The sequence below is a fragment of the Sciurus carolinensis genome, chromosome 5, assembly GCF_902686445.1.
Source record: "Sciurus carolinensis chromosome 5, mSciCar1.2, whole genome shotgun sequence".
Taxonomy (NCBI): domain Eukaryota; kingdom Metazoa; phylum Chordata; class Mammalia; order Rodentia; family Sciuridae; genus Sciurus; species Sciurus carolinensis.
Genome location: NC_062217.1, coordinates 120408862 through 120422163, shown reverse-complemented (window position 1 = coordinate 120422163; position 13302 = coordinate 120408862). Strand labels below are relative to the sequence as shown.

The following is a 13302-nucleotide window of genomic DNA, read 5'->3' as shown; positions in this document are numbered from 1 at the left end:
GTAGAGCTTGCCTAGAATGTGTGAGGCACTAGGTTTGATTCTCATCAGCACCGTATGTAAATAAATAAATTAAAGGCCCATCAACAACTACAAAAAAAAAAAAAAAAAAAAAAAGCATGCCTATCTTTGTTCAACCTTTTTTAAAAGAAATATTTTTAGCTGTAGATGGAAACAATATCTTTATTTAATTTAATTTTTTTTTTTTTTTTATGTGGTACTGAGAATCAAACCCAGTGCCTCACACACTGCAGGCAAGCAAGCGTTCTACCACTGAGCCACAACCCCAGCCCCAGTCTTTTTTTTACATTAAGTAAACTCTGGATCCAAATGATCTGTAAGAACTGGGCTACAGTTCAGTTCAATATGCAAGGAGGAACAAAAAGTTTTTGATCATATTCTGCTTGAAAACAATACTATGTTTATTTAACCAAACTTTCGCAACATTTAGAATACAGTAGAAAAATTAGATCTTATCACAAGTGCTTGCATAGCAGGCTTGAGGCCCTGGGTTACCATCTCCAGTACCACAAAAAGAACAAACAAACAACAACAACAAAAACCATCGTGTGTAATTGAAAGTTCTAACATCTTCACTCTTAGTTTGGGGATACCCCAAACTTCTAAACATTGCTTCTGAATAAGGGTAAAAGTAAGATGTCTTTTTAAGTGTGAAAATCATATAAAGTATGAAGTTTATTCAACTACTGAGTTTTGAAACATTATTTTTACTTTAATTAAATTAGCTAGGTGTGGTGGTGCACACCTGTAATCCCAAGTGACTTTGGAGGCTGAGGAAGGAGGATCTCAAATTGAAGACCAGCCTCAGCAAGTTACTGAGATCTTCATTGACTTGGCAAGACTCTGTCTCAAAATAAATAAATAAATAAATAAATAAATAAATAAATAAATAAATAAATAAATAAATAAATAAAACAAAGGCTAAGAATATAACTTAGTGGTAGAGAGCTCCTGGTTTTCATCCCCAGCACCAATAAATAAATAAATAAATAAATAAATAACTGAAAAGGCTGGGGATGTAGCTGGGTTTAATCCCCAATCCAAAGAAATAAATAAAAATTTTAAAATTAACTAAATTAAAAATTCAGGGCTGGGGATATGGCTCAGTTGGTAGAGTGCTTGCCTTGCAAGCACAAGGCCCTGGGTTCAATCTCCAGCACCGCAAAAAAAAAAAAAGAAAAGAAAAAAAGAAAAAAAATTCAACTAAATGGATTGTCTGAGCTATAAATTAAGTTATACTTAATATTTTGGACTGGGGATGCAGCTCAGTGGTAGAGCACTTGCCCAGCAAGCCAAAGGCCCTGGGTTTGATCCCAGCACTGCCAAAATCAAGACAACTACATAAGACAATAAGTTAACATAATAGTAATTCTAATGACACATTAACAGGTAATAGGTTTAAATCAAGAAAAATGTGCTTTATAATCAAAATAAAACCAAAACTCAAACCAGGTAAGGACAGTGAAAACTCTTAAGACTAGTAATATCACTCACAGCTATCATCAACTTCCTGCTCTCTGCCTCACCAAACATAAAATGGCTATGTCACACTAGGAAGATACCAAAAGTACCAAGGAAGTAACACAGAATGCCAGCTTCCTTTTCATAGGCTGTCATGGAAATGGACAAGAAGGTGCCCGATTTGAACACAGAAATAAGCAGCACCACAGAATAGCCCCCAAGACAACCACGGTAGATATTATGAAGAACCTTTGAACAAAAGTTGGGAGACTGTATAAAGGTATAAATTCAAGCAAGATATTTGAAGACTTTTGAATTCTCCAGTTTAGTTCATACCTCAACTCAGAACTCCAGTGGCATCAGAGGAGAGTAGTAAAAAAAGTACCCACTCACATACTTCCATTAACACATCAGTCCTCCTGCCTAATACAGTAATCCTTCAGAGGCAGCTGGTGGGCCCCTGAAATGAACAGGCAATGGAGCCAACCAGGCTGCCTGTGGTTTGAATTCTTCTTCCCACTCCTGCCATCACCTGGGGCTGGAGGGGTGTGGGGGAGTACAGGGAGTTAACTTGAGCCTGGGACACTCAAGAAACTACATCACCTGTTCCAACAAAATGTACAGAATAACAAGATAACTAGTCCCTGACAAGACCCAAAGTGACAACAGAGAAAAAGAGTCGAAATTTCTGCCAAAGTCTAATAATTATGTGGGAGTGTAAATGACCACCTGACAAGGACACATTTCAAATAAAAGAATAAAACAATGGGGAGAGAAAAGGCAAAACAATGTGAGGCTGGCTCCAAATCCAGGCTGTACTACTCAGAATTTGCATTTGGAGTCTGCTGGGGTGGTGCATGCCCGTTAAACCCAGAGACTCAGGAGGCTGAGGCAGGACGATCTCAAGTTCAAGACTAGCCTCAGCAATTCAGCGAGGGACTGAAACTGTTTCAAAATTAAAAACCAGAAAAATAAAGGGCTGGGTGTGATGAGCTGACAGATCTGACTCCATGGAATGTTATAGGCCAGACTATAAGGGAAATGACTAAACAGACTCCATTTTGCTCTGAGACTCCATGTTACGTAGGAAATAAGTTTCTCCTATGGGAACACCCTGCCTCTGTACCCATCTTCAGTTACTTAGTGTGATATGTTTAACAATACAAAATGACAATTCTTATGTAATAATAAATTGCTCTCTTTTGATCCCTATGACTCCTAACAAGTGTACTATGTAAATGGTAATTGTGCGGTTGTTAGTAACCAGTCTTTAGTTTGTGCCTAAGTAAGGGTCAGTTTGACCCACTTCCCCCTCTGTCAATGATCTCATGATGTTAATGTGTAATTTCGAATCACAGCAACAGACACGTATGATTGATGTGATTTTTGGTATAAGAACCCCTACAACCCTGTAGTCGGGGCTGTTCTCCCAATAGCCATTTTTGGGGGGCATTATGTGAGACTGTCAGTCGGCCGGCTTAATAAAGACTCTCAAATTTGGACTTCTCAGTGGTGATTGGACTGTTCTTAAGTTACACCCCATAACTTGGGGATGCGACTCAGTGGTAAAGCACTCTGCGTTCAATCCCCAGTACCAAAAAACAAAACAAAACAAAACAAAAACAAACTAAAAATATAAGTCTGAACACAACAACAAAGTATACATATATGTGAAATAGAATTGTACTGGAGGTTAATGTTTAATATGAAATATACACAATATGCATACACTCTCCAAGATGAAAGTATATTTAGAGAAATGCAATCCAGTAGTTATAGGTAGAGTCCTAAAGACTATGTAGAGTATGGAGAGACCTAATCTTTTCATTCTATTTTGCATTTAACCTCAACTTAAGGTTCAACCATGGGTTAGACAACTTTAGTAGACTTTTAGCTTTAATACTTTCTCCTCTTGGAAGGAGGTAATACTATTTCAAGATACTAATTCAGAGGTTGTTTTTAGGAAATATATTTTATAAACTTTTTCAAAATAAGGTACATACCTATACAGAACTTAACATTTTGCACAGAATATATCAAATATATTTTGAGGAAAAAAAAACGTACGGTATGAGTTCTGTTAGGAGTAAAAGATGAAACTTGTATCTCAGAAAAAAATAAAACCTTATTTCAGAATGGAAATATTTTTGAGAAAAATAGCCGAGTATACTGATTTAGGAAAATGCTTGTTTTAGGTTGAAGTTCAACTTAATGTAGAGTTGGGAGTTGATTTATTAAGTACAGCATACCTCTCAACAACTTATTAAAATATGCTGAATTATGTCACTAATGTGGGCAACTATAGAATACTAAAAGGAAAAAGTTGTCGTTTTAAGCAATTTTAGAACGTTAATAGAACTCTTTCAAAGTAGAAAATTGGCATTGCTGCCTTTAAAAATACTATGAATGTAAAAAATTGAAAGAAATTGTAACATATCGTATACTATAGAAAAGGCAGTTTGAAGATAGAATTGTGGCAGATGTTGTGTGTTAACTGTTGTTTCTTTGCCACACGTGTTGTATTTGAAAGTTTGAACAGAAAGTTTAAAATAAAACATTCTATGAACTGACTTTATTTAAAAGTCATATACATTTCTGTGTTAAATTTTGTATTTACTGTAGCATAAGCTTTAGTTACAACCTTTAGATTTGGGGAGATAAAAATACTTTTTTAAAACTTCCCAACACTTTGGATTTTTTGATGATTTCAGAACATGAAAGAGTAATAATACATACACAGACTTTTCATTACCAAAATGCTTTTATATTATGAATGTTTGCTTATTTGTTTGTATTTGAATGCAGAAACTGGCTATGGCCTAGAATATTAAAATTCATAGAAGAAAAAAAAAAGATACTAATTCAAATACAAATATTTGTTTCCTAACATAGTCTTATTTAGCCTCGATATACATTTATTCAACCCAAACTTACTATTTGTCACTAGCAGTGAACAACTTTGGTATTTTAAATAAGATAACCTGGAAAGTTTGCAAATAATAAAGTCTGATTAAATTTACCATATTTCCATACCATTTATGAAACTGATTTCATTTTCACAAACATGTAATTTCAATAATTGTTATCAAGACAATTTTTTTGGGGGGGTGGGTGGGGATCAGAGCCAGAGTATTGAGCATGCTAGCTGAGGGTTCTGCCATGGAACTACTTCCCAAACTCAAGTTTATATTATTTTTTTTTTAATTTTAATTTTTCTTTTAGTTGTTGATGAATCTTTATTCATCCATTTATATGTGGTACAGAGAATTGAAACCAGTGCCTCACACATGCAAGGCAAGCATTCTACCACTAAGCCACAACTCTAGCCCCCAAGTTTATATTATTAAATGGTCATTAAAAGACATTAAAACTTTCAGTTGTTAAGTTGCTCAGCCGCAGAACTTTATTTCATTCCTTCTCTCTGGATTGTTTTTGTATTTATGAAAAAAGTGAGAGATATACTACTACATAATACTGAAATGTTCCTTTTATTCCAGGAAAAAAGGAATATCACATAAGATAAAATAAGAAAGCAATTTGGCTATACCTGATTTACAGAAAATGCTGAACAGATACACTTTGTTCTTAATAATACAAAAAGAGGGTTGCAAGAAGTTTCTATGAAAATGTGATTCAAATTTTATTTTTGTCTTAAAAAAAAAAAAATCCTGAAATGCTGTTAGTGTCATTAGAGAAGGTCTGAAAGGCGTTAAGGAGAAATCACACAAACTCTCCCATATAGCTGAATACCTTGGGTTAATTATTCATTATAGGGAAAGAGAGTTGCTGTTTCAAGAGATATTTTTACTCATTGCTACTTACTAGCAAATAAGTAATGGATCCAGAAATAACTAACAGATACAACTAGATGAATGTGTCAACTCCGAGTGATAGATATTGGGAACAAGGTGCATGTAGAGGCAAGGCTCAAAACAAAACTATTAGGAAACATAAGAGGAAGGGATCAAGAAAATTAAACAGAAAAAAATTTTTATTAAAAAGAAAAAGAAAGAGGGAATAGGAAAGAGAGTAGAATGAATCAGACAGAACTTTCCTATGTTCACATATGAATACAGGACCAGTGAAACGCCACATCCAGTGCAACCACAAGAATGGGAAGTTATACTCCATGTATGTATAATGTGTCAAAATACACTGTCATGTATAACTAAAAAGAACAAAATAAAAAGAAAATTAAAAAAGAAAAAAATTATTTCCACAAAAGTAGGATATTTATGATCGGAGCTTTTGGGAATATAACAATATTCTATTTTTAACTTGGGTAGATGTTTCATGAGTGTTCATTCACATACACACACCCACACCCACACCCACACACACACACTTTTTTGCAGGGGGAGGGTAGTACTGGGGATTCAACCCACGGATGCTCTAATGCTGAGCTACAGTTCCAGTTCTTTTTATTTATTTATTATTATTTTGTTAACTATAATTATTATTAATCCCACCCAATCCCTTCCTATACCTTCACTATCTCAAATCTAGAATACTTAGGTGCCCTTAATAAGCCAAAGGCTCCCTGGGGCCCAGAAAACTAAACTTATAAGGGCTTTCTTACAAATGAGTATAGGTATAAGGATAGAGCGGTTTTCAGTTCCATGAGGGCTCTCAATTCCCAGAGGACAAGAACTCAACAATATCAAAGCTCCTTTCTTCCACCAGGATCTGTGTGTTTCATTCTGGACACAATCTTTAAGTAACAGGGCCACAGTTCTTGCTGTGACATAGTGTTTCTTTATCACTGACCAAGGCTAGATGAACATTCCCTAAAAATTAATGCCATTTATGTTGGCTTTCCATTGCCATGTAACAAATTAACACAAATTTAGGAACCTAAGCAACCAAACATATTATCCTGCATTCCAAGTGTGAGAAGTCTAATGTGTTTGCTGAGTCCTCTGCCTAGAGTCACCAAACTGAAATCCAAGTGCCCAGGCTTTGGCTCTTACCTAAGGCTCTCTGGCTGTTGTAAAACCTTAGTTTCTTGCATTTCTAAGACTGAGGCTCCTGTTTTCTTGCTGCTGGCCAGGAACTGCTCTCTAGATCAACTACAGGTTGCTCTCAGTTCCCTGCCAGGAGGTCTCCATGGGCAGTTTACAACAACAGGCTAACAACAGGCTGTTTGCTTTCCTCCAGTCAGCAGGAGCCTTGTTTTTTTTTTTTTTTTTTTTAGACAGGGCCTCAGGGCTGGGGAGATAGCTCAGTCAGTAGAGTGCAAGGCACAGGGCCCTGGGTTTGATCCCCAACATGGGGGGGAAAAAAAATAGACAGGTCCTCACTTTGTTGTCCAGGCTGGCTTTGAATTTGTGATCATCCTGTCTCAGCCTCCCTAGTAGCTGAGAGTACAGGTGATTCCATTACAACTGACTTCTTATAATTATGGAAAACTGTATTCTTATATTTTATAAACTTTAGCTCTTGACATATTCCATAATGAATAGCACTGATGTTTAACGGCATCATATTTTGTAAATAAATATTCAAAAATGAAAGCATTAGACCTTTAGGGAAGATAGGACTAAGATCAATATATTCATGAATGCCAATGTGATGCCCTTTTCGGGGTTTGGATTCTATAGGGTGAACCCAGAGGAGCTTAATCACTGAGCCACATCCCCAGCCAATTAAAAAAAAAAAAAAACACAAAACTTATTTTGAGACAGTGTCTTGCCAAGATGTTTAGGTTTTCTTAGTTGCTAAGGCTACTTGTGATGCTCCTGTTTCAATCTCCCCAAGTAGCTGGGATTACAGGCATGTGCCACCATGTCTGGCTCAGTGTAGTGTTTTTAATTTATTTTCAGTGAAGAATGGATGTTGATTTTGTGCTTGACAGTCTCTAAGATAGCTCAAAAGGTCACCAGTTCCCAGTATTTGTGCTCTCACATTGTCCTATCCTGAACCAAACAGGCCTGATCCACATAGACACTGTGAAGACACTAGCTTCCCCTACAACTTTTTATCGTGGGGTGGGAGATGCATGTAAAACCAACCTGCCATGCCATGGGAATATTTAAACAGTCCTATGATGAAGAACTGAGTCAACAGCCATCAAAGAACTATGGTCTCAGGCAGGGAGTCTGGAAGTGACTCTGCAGCCACAACACCCTCCCTTCAGCAGTCAAGTTTCTGAACTGCAACCTCATAACACCCTCTGCCAGAAGCAACCTGCTCGACTGCTCTTGGATTCCTAACCCACAAAACTGTGCAAGATAATAATTGTTATTCAAAGTTGCCACAAGGTTTGGGGGTAATCTGTTAAGCAGCAACAGATCATTCACACAGACTTTATCAACTAATTCCTTAGATTACTATTTAGAAACCAGATAACCTATCCCTATCTAAAATGCTTCAAAGGGGCTTGGGTTGTGGCTCAGTGGTAGAGTGCTCATCTAGCACATGTGAGGCACTGGGTTCGATCCTCAGCACCATAAAATAAAGGTATGGTATTGTGTTCATCTATGACTAAAATAGTATTTTAAAAAATTTAAAAATAAAATGCTTCAAAGGCTTCATACTGCTCATGGAATAAAACCTCAACTCCTCACTATGGCTGACAAAACCTTCATGATCTGGCATCTGCCTATCTATTCACCCTCACCTGGTTCCAATTCTTATCTTCTCAACTTCACGGGACACTTCTTTTTTTTTTTCAATGCACCCTTTTTCTTTATCTAAGACCTTTGGCCTTGTTGGTTCTTTGCTTAGGAATGCTCTGCCCTACATTCTTGGGAGTATTTTACTTTGCCTAGTTAGGATCCCTTTAGTTATTCTACTACTTTTTTTGGAAAAAGGATTTCTACATTGCTCAGGCTGGCCTGCAATTCATGAGCTCAAGTGATCCTCCCGCTTCAGTTTCCTGAATAGCTGGGTCTGTGGGCATACACAGCCAAGCCCGGCTTCGCTCAATTCTCAGTTTAAATATCCCCTCCCCAGAGAGACCTGCCTGATGACCCATGCTTAATGGGAAAATCCTGGAAGGATTACTGCTGAAAGAGAGAAACAAGATAAGACCATTACCACTAAAGCAATATAAAATTGAAGTTAGTCTGCTGAACTAGTTAACTGCATTTGAAGAAAGAAATTCATAGAATGAATTTGGAGAAGAGAATATATATTTATTACCATGGACAACATTAATTATGTAGGTGAGATACACAAGGCAAGTATTTTTCTGATACACACTTTTTTTTTTTTTTTTTTTTTTTGGTGGTGCTGGGGATTGAACCCAGGACCATTGTTCTTAGGAGGCACGCACTCTACCAACTGAGCTACATCCCCAGTCCCATGATTCACACTTTCATGGAACCAAAAAAGAAACATGTAACATCTGGGAACAAAACTTTTTAAAAGCCCCGAGGGAAAACTGGGAAGTGCTATACTTTTTATTGTTTAAAATAAAAATAACAAATGTTTAAACATTCTCAAGGTGTACATCTACTAACAACATACAAAACCCAGAAAAAGACAGATGTCTTCCTTGTTACCACCTTGAGGAACTGGTTATTTCTCTGATCCACACTTTCATGGGACAAAAACAAAACAAAACACATTTAACCAATTTTCAAACATTTACAAATATCAAGTACTTACCCATTTAGCGACTGGACACCCCAGAGAGCTTTTCCCTTCTTTTCCCGTGTATACTATTTTTTCTATCCTTACGGCCTTTCCTTTATGCCCATACCTAGTACAAAGCAGAATGGAGGGAATATACTAATTAATTGTAATCTACACTTGAAACAATTTGTTTTTAATATCTAAGTGTGTACAAGATAGACATGAACAGAAGTTCAAAAATCAAACACTCCTCATAATTCACTTTTGCCAAAATATTGCTTTTGTGTGCAGATATTTCTAATATTTATCCAGTTCATTTTACTTATCCTTAAAGATCACTCTTTAAAAACAAGCTGAGTCCAAGACAAACAAGGGAATGCAGGGTTAACTGAGTGTTGGCAGTGGTAATTTGAACTATTTCTAACATTATATATAATAATATACAAATAAGGATTCCTGAATTGAACAAAGATAATTAGCTTTGCGTCCTGAGTGTCTTTTTGAGCACCCAGCAGCTCATGTAAGGAGGACTTGGGAGAACATCTGGGTACTTTTCTTCTAAGCCCTAACAAACATCCAACTCATACTCCTGAAAATTCTCCATTCACCTCAGGCTTGTTCCCAGAGATAAATTCATCTGCATTGAGTAAGGTCCAAAATAAAGAATGATTTTAACAGGGAAACACATTTCCTCACCTATTCTCCATGATTTCCCTGACAGCAGCAACACTTGGTCCTGCCCCAAGGTGTGTATAATATGGGCCTTTGTCTTTTTGTATACCTCGATCTGTGGAAGGAATAAGATTATTAGACCCCAAAATTTACAAAATTGCATGGGGGCAAGGAGAAGCTACTTTTACTATTTTTGCTTTGTTTTAATTCAGAACCATGAATTTTGCCAGGTCTTAGTCAACTTTGATAATTAATGTCAAGGACAATAGGTCCTGGAATTTATCTTCTTCCTGCTCCTAACTTGTTCTTTCTTTTACCAATCATCAGAGGAGAAAAAAATATTTTAAGGGTTGTCTTTATTATCTGATCTCCTCCTTAAAAAAAAAAAAAAAATCTGTCATAATTGAGGCACAAATAAAAAGTTACCCAAGAGTGATATATCTAAAAATCTTAATCTCAGATTCCTATTAAAATTGAGCCTATCAATTTCCCTAATAATTTATCCTACTACACACACAATTATGTATTTAGATTATAAATATACAAGAATGTTCCCGATAAGTTAAATAAATTATAGGAAGTGTACATGGTGGAATACAATAGTTACTGAGAAATGCTATGTACAGTCATTTTAAAAAGAAAAAAAATTTTTAAAGCTATAGTTAAAAAAACAAGTTGCAAAGTGGTGGTGTAAAAGACCTACATACAAACCAGAGACAAAATTAAAATCAGAGATAATGTTTATTCATACAGAAAAGTATAACAAAAATTTCTCCCCAGAGAAAAGAACATGATGTTTACATATTTCTGATTTAGAATCATGTATAACTAGAATATCTACATTTTGTGCATTTTTGACCATGGTGTATCTAAACAACAACAACAAAAAAATCAGTGATCATTTTGACTGGACAGTAAATACAATGTAGAATCATTTCTATGGCTTTTTTTTTTTTTTTCTTTTTCGTGCCAGGGATTGAACCCAGGGGCACTCAACCACTGAGCCAAATTTTACACTTTATTTAGAGTCAGGGTCTCGATGAATTGCTTAGGACCTCACTAAGTTGCAGAGGTTGGATTTGAACTCTCAATCTTCTTGCCTCAGTCTCCTGAGCTGCTGAGATTACAGGCATGTACCACTGCGCCCCTGCTTTCTGTGGTTTCTTAGGTAAGATACATTGATGACATTTTAATTTATTGGGGATCAAGAGCTCTAGTTGTTACTACTAATCTAAAGCAGAAGCAATTTTGCCCCAGGAGCAACATATGTTAATATCTGCAGACATTTCTGGGCCTAAATACGTGGCAGGTATGTGTGTTAGTAGTGCACACTGGCACTGACATCCAGTGGGTAGAGGTGAGGGATGTTATTCAACATACCACAATGCACAGGATGGTCCCCCTATAAGGAAGAATTGTTTAAGAAACACTAGAGACCTATTATTCCACTTCGCTAGAAAATAATGTCCCCAAGGAAAGCCATTGCCCTTGCTTACTTGATGATCCCACCTGGGATATTTTCTGCATCAGTCATCGTTTTTGTTTCTTTCAGTTCCCTTTCCTACATATGAGTGCAGTAAGCTTAGATGTAAATGATGAGACACAGAAGTGACAGTATATAAAACAGTTCTGAGTACACTATAGGTAATCAACTTTGAATACTTGGTTCTTTCCTCCTATGTATTGTGACTGGTTACTGTGTATAAGGAAAGAGTCTTGAAACAAGACCATCATCCTATTAGGACCATCCATACAATCAGACTAAATTCGGACAGGCATGTATTTATTTTTGAACTGCAGGCCTTTTTTCCATTTGTGATGATACTCAGAAACATGGATTCTCCATTTTATACTTTGGATATTTGAAGAAAAGAGATAGTGAAGATTACAAGAATAGGCTCCAGTTGAGACTACCGGTCTCCCAATCCCAGATCAGCCACTTTTAGGCTGTGAATGTCTCTGGGTTCCAATTTCCTCATTTGTAAAATGGTAATAATTAATAATAAGTATTTTTTATAAAAGAATGTTGTGAATGTGGAAGGCATGGCACAGAAAGAGACTCCCAGTAAGAGCTCCAGATGAGGAGCCATTACCATTGTTAAACTCTTCTCTCCGCCTGGTCTAAGAACCTCTCTTGGTTTCAGCCAGGCATGCCTGTAATCCCAGAGGTTTGGGAGGCTGAGACAGGAGGATCAGGAGTTCAAAGACAGCAATTTAGCATGACGGTAAGCAATTCATCCAGACCCTATCTCTAAAAAAAAAAAAATGTAAAAATGGGCTGGGTGTGTGGCTCAGTGGTTGTCACTGGGTTCAATCCCTGGTACAACAAAGAAAGGGAAAAAACAAAAAAACAAAAACCCAGAAGATCTCTTGGTTTCAGTTCAACTCTCCTCAGACTGTGCAATTCTTCCCAGAAGAGTGCATCCTAGTCCAAAGTTGTGAACCCAGGAGCGATCTAGAAAGGAATCACATGCCCAGTCCATTTTATTTTGTATTCTGAGACAGTCTCACTAAGTTGCTGAGGCTGGCCTCAAACTTGTGATTCTCCTGCTTAAGCTTCCCAAATCCCTGGGATCACAGGGGGCACCACCATGCCTGGCAATTGGGCCATAATTTAAGCCAGACTGTTTGAATAACTAAACCTACTTAGATGGGGTTCAAAGCAGGTTCTTTCACAAATTCTGTCCTGTTAAAATTGTATAATCAGAGAAATACAGGTTTTAAGCAAGTGAAGAAACTTTAATGACACGCTCTATTTAATCTCTCTCTTTTTTACATCTATGTAAGAGTCAACTGATTGTTTTCTTCTCTCTTGTGGTATTGGGGATTGAACTCAGGCGTACTTTACCACTAAGCTACCCTCCCCCCAATTCTCTCTATATTTTATTTTGAGACAGCATCTAGATAAATTGGCCTTGCCTGGAATTTGTAATCCTCCTGCCTGAGACTCCTGGGTCACTGGGATTATCAGCATGCACCACCACGCCCAGGCTCAATGGATTTGTTTTCTTATATTTCAGCCCTTCATGTGAAATTTGAACATAGAAAGTAAATCAGTAGGAGTCAAATTAACCTTTCACATGATTCAAATGGTAAGCAAATTTCTCACAGGAACGGCTTGAGAATCTTTACCCCAGCAAGATTTTTATAGGGCTTTTTAAAAAAATATCTTTTAGTTGTTGATGGACATTTATTTATTTAATTATATGTGGTGCTGGGAATTGAACCCAGTGCCTCACACATTCAAGCAAGTGCTCTACCACTGAGCCAGAACCCCAGCCCTTTATAGGGCTTTTAACACAGATAAAACTAAATGTTAAGCCTGATGTGGTGGTGCATGCCTGTAATCTCAGCAATTTGGGAGACTGAAGAGGAAGGTATTTAAGTTGCCAATCTGGACAATATAGTAAGGTCCTGTCCCAAAACAGAAATTAAATTTTAAAAATGGAGCCAGGTGTGGTGGGTCATTCCTATAATCACAGTGATCCGGGAGGCTGAGGAACAAGGCTCACAAATTCAAAGGCAGCATCAGTAAATTAGTAAGACTCTGTCTCAAAATAAAAAATACAAAGG

The 13302-nt window shown here is 36.9% G+C and overlaps 1 protein-coding gene and 1 non-coding gene across 3 annotated transcripts in view; both read right to left on the bottom strand.

Moving 5' to 3' along the window:
- The window catches only part of Tet1 (tet methylcytosine dioxygenase 1), a 119564-nt gene that overhangs the window by 35588 nt on the left and 70674 nt on the right, over positions 1-13302 (bottom strand). For both annotated transcript variants that reach the window (XM_047553927.1, XM_047553928.1), the window contains exons 4-5: positions 9754-9844; positions 9091-9184 (exon numbers count right to left, since the gene is read on the bottom strand). In XM_047553927.1, coding sequence (XP_047409883.1) covers positions 9091-9184; positions 9754-9844 — 185 coding nt within the window. The remainder of the gene's footprint in view (positions 1-9090; positions 9185-9753; positions 9845-13302) is intronic.
- On the bottom strand, positions 8705-8778 carry Trnar-ccu (transfer RNA arginine (anticodon CCU)). Its single transcript has one exon. It is a non-coding gene; the product is annotated as a tRNA-Arg (tRNA).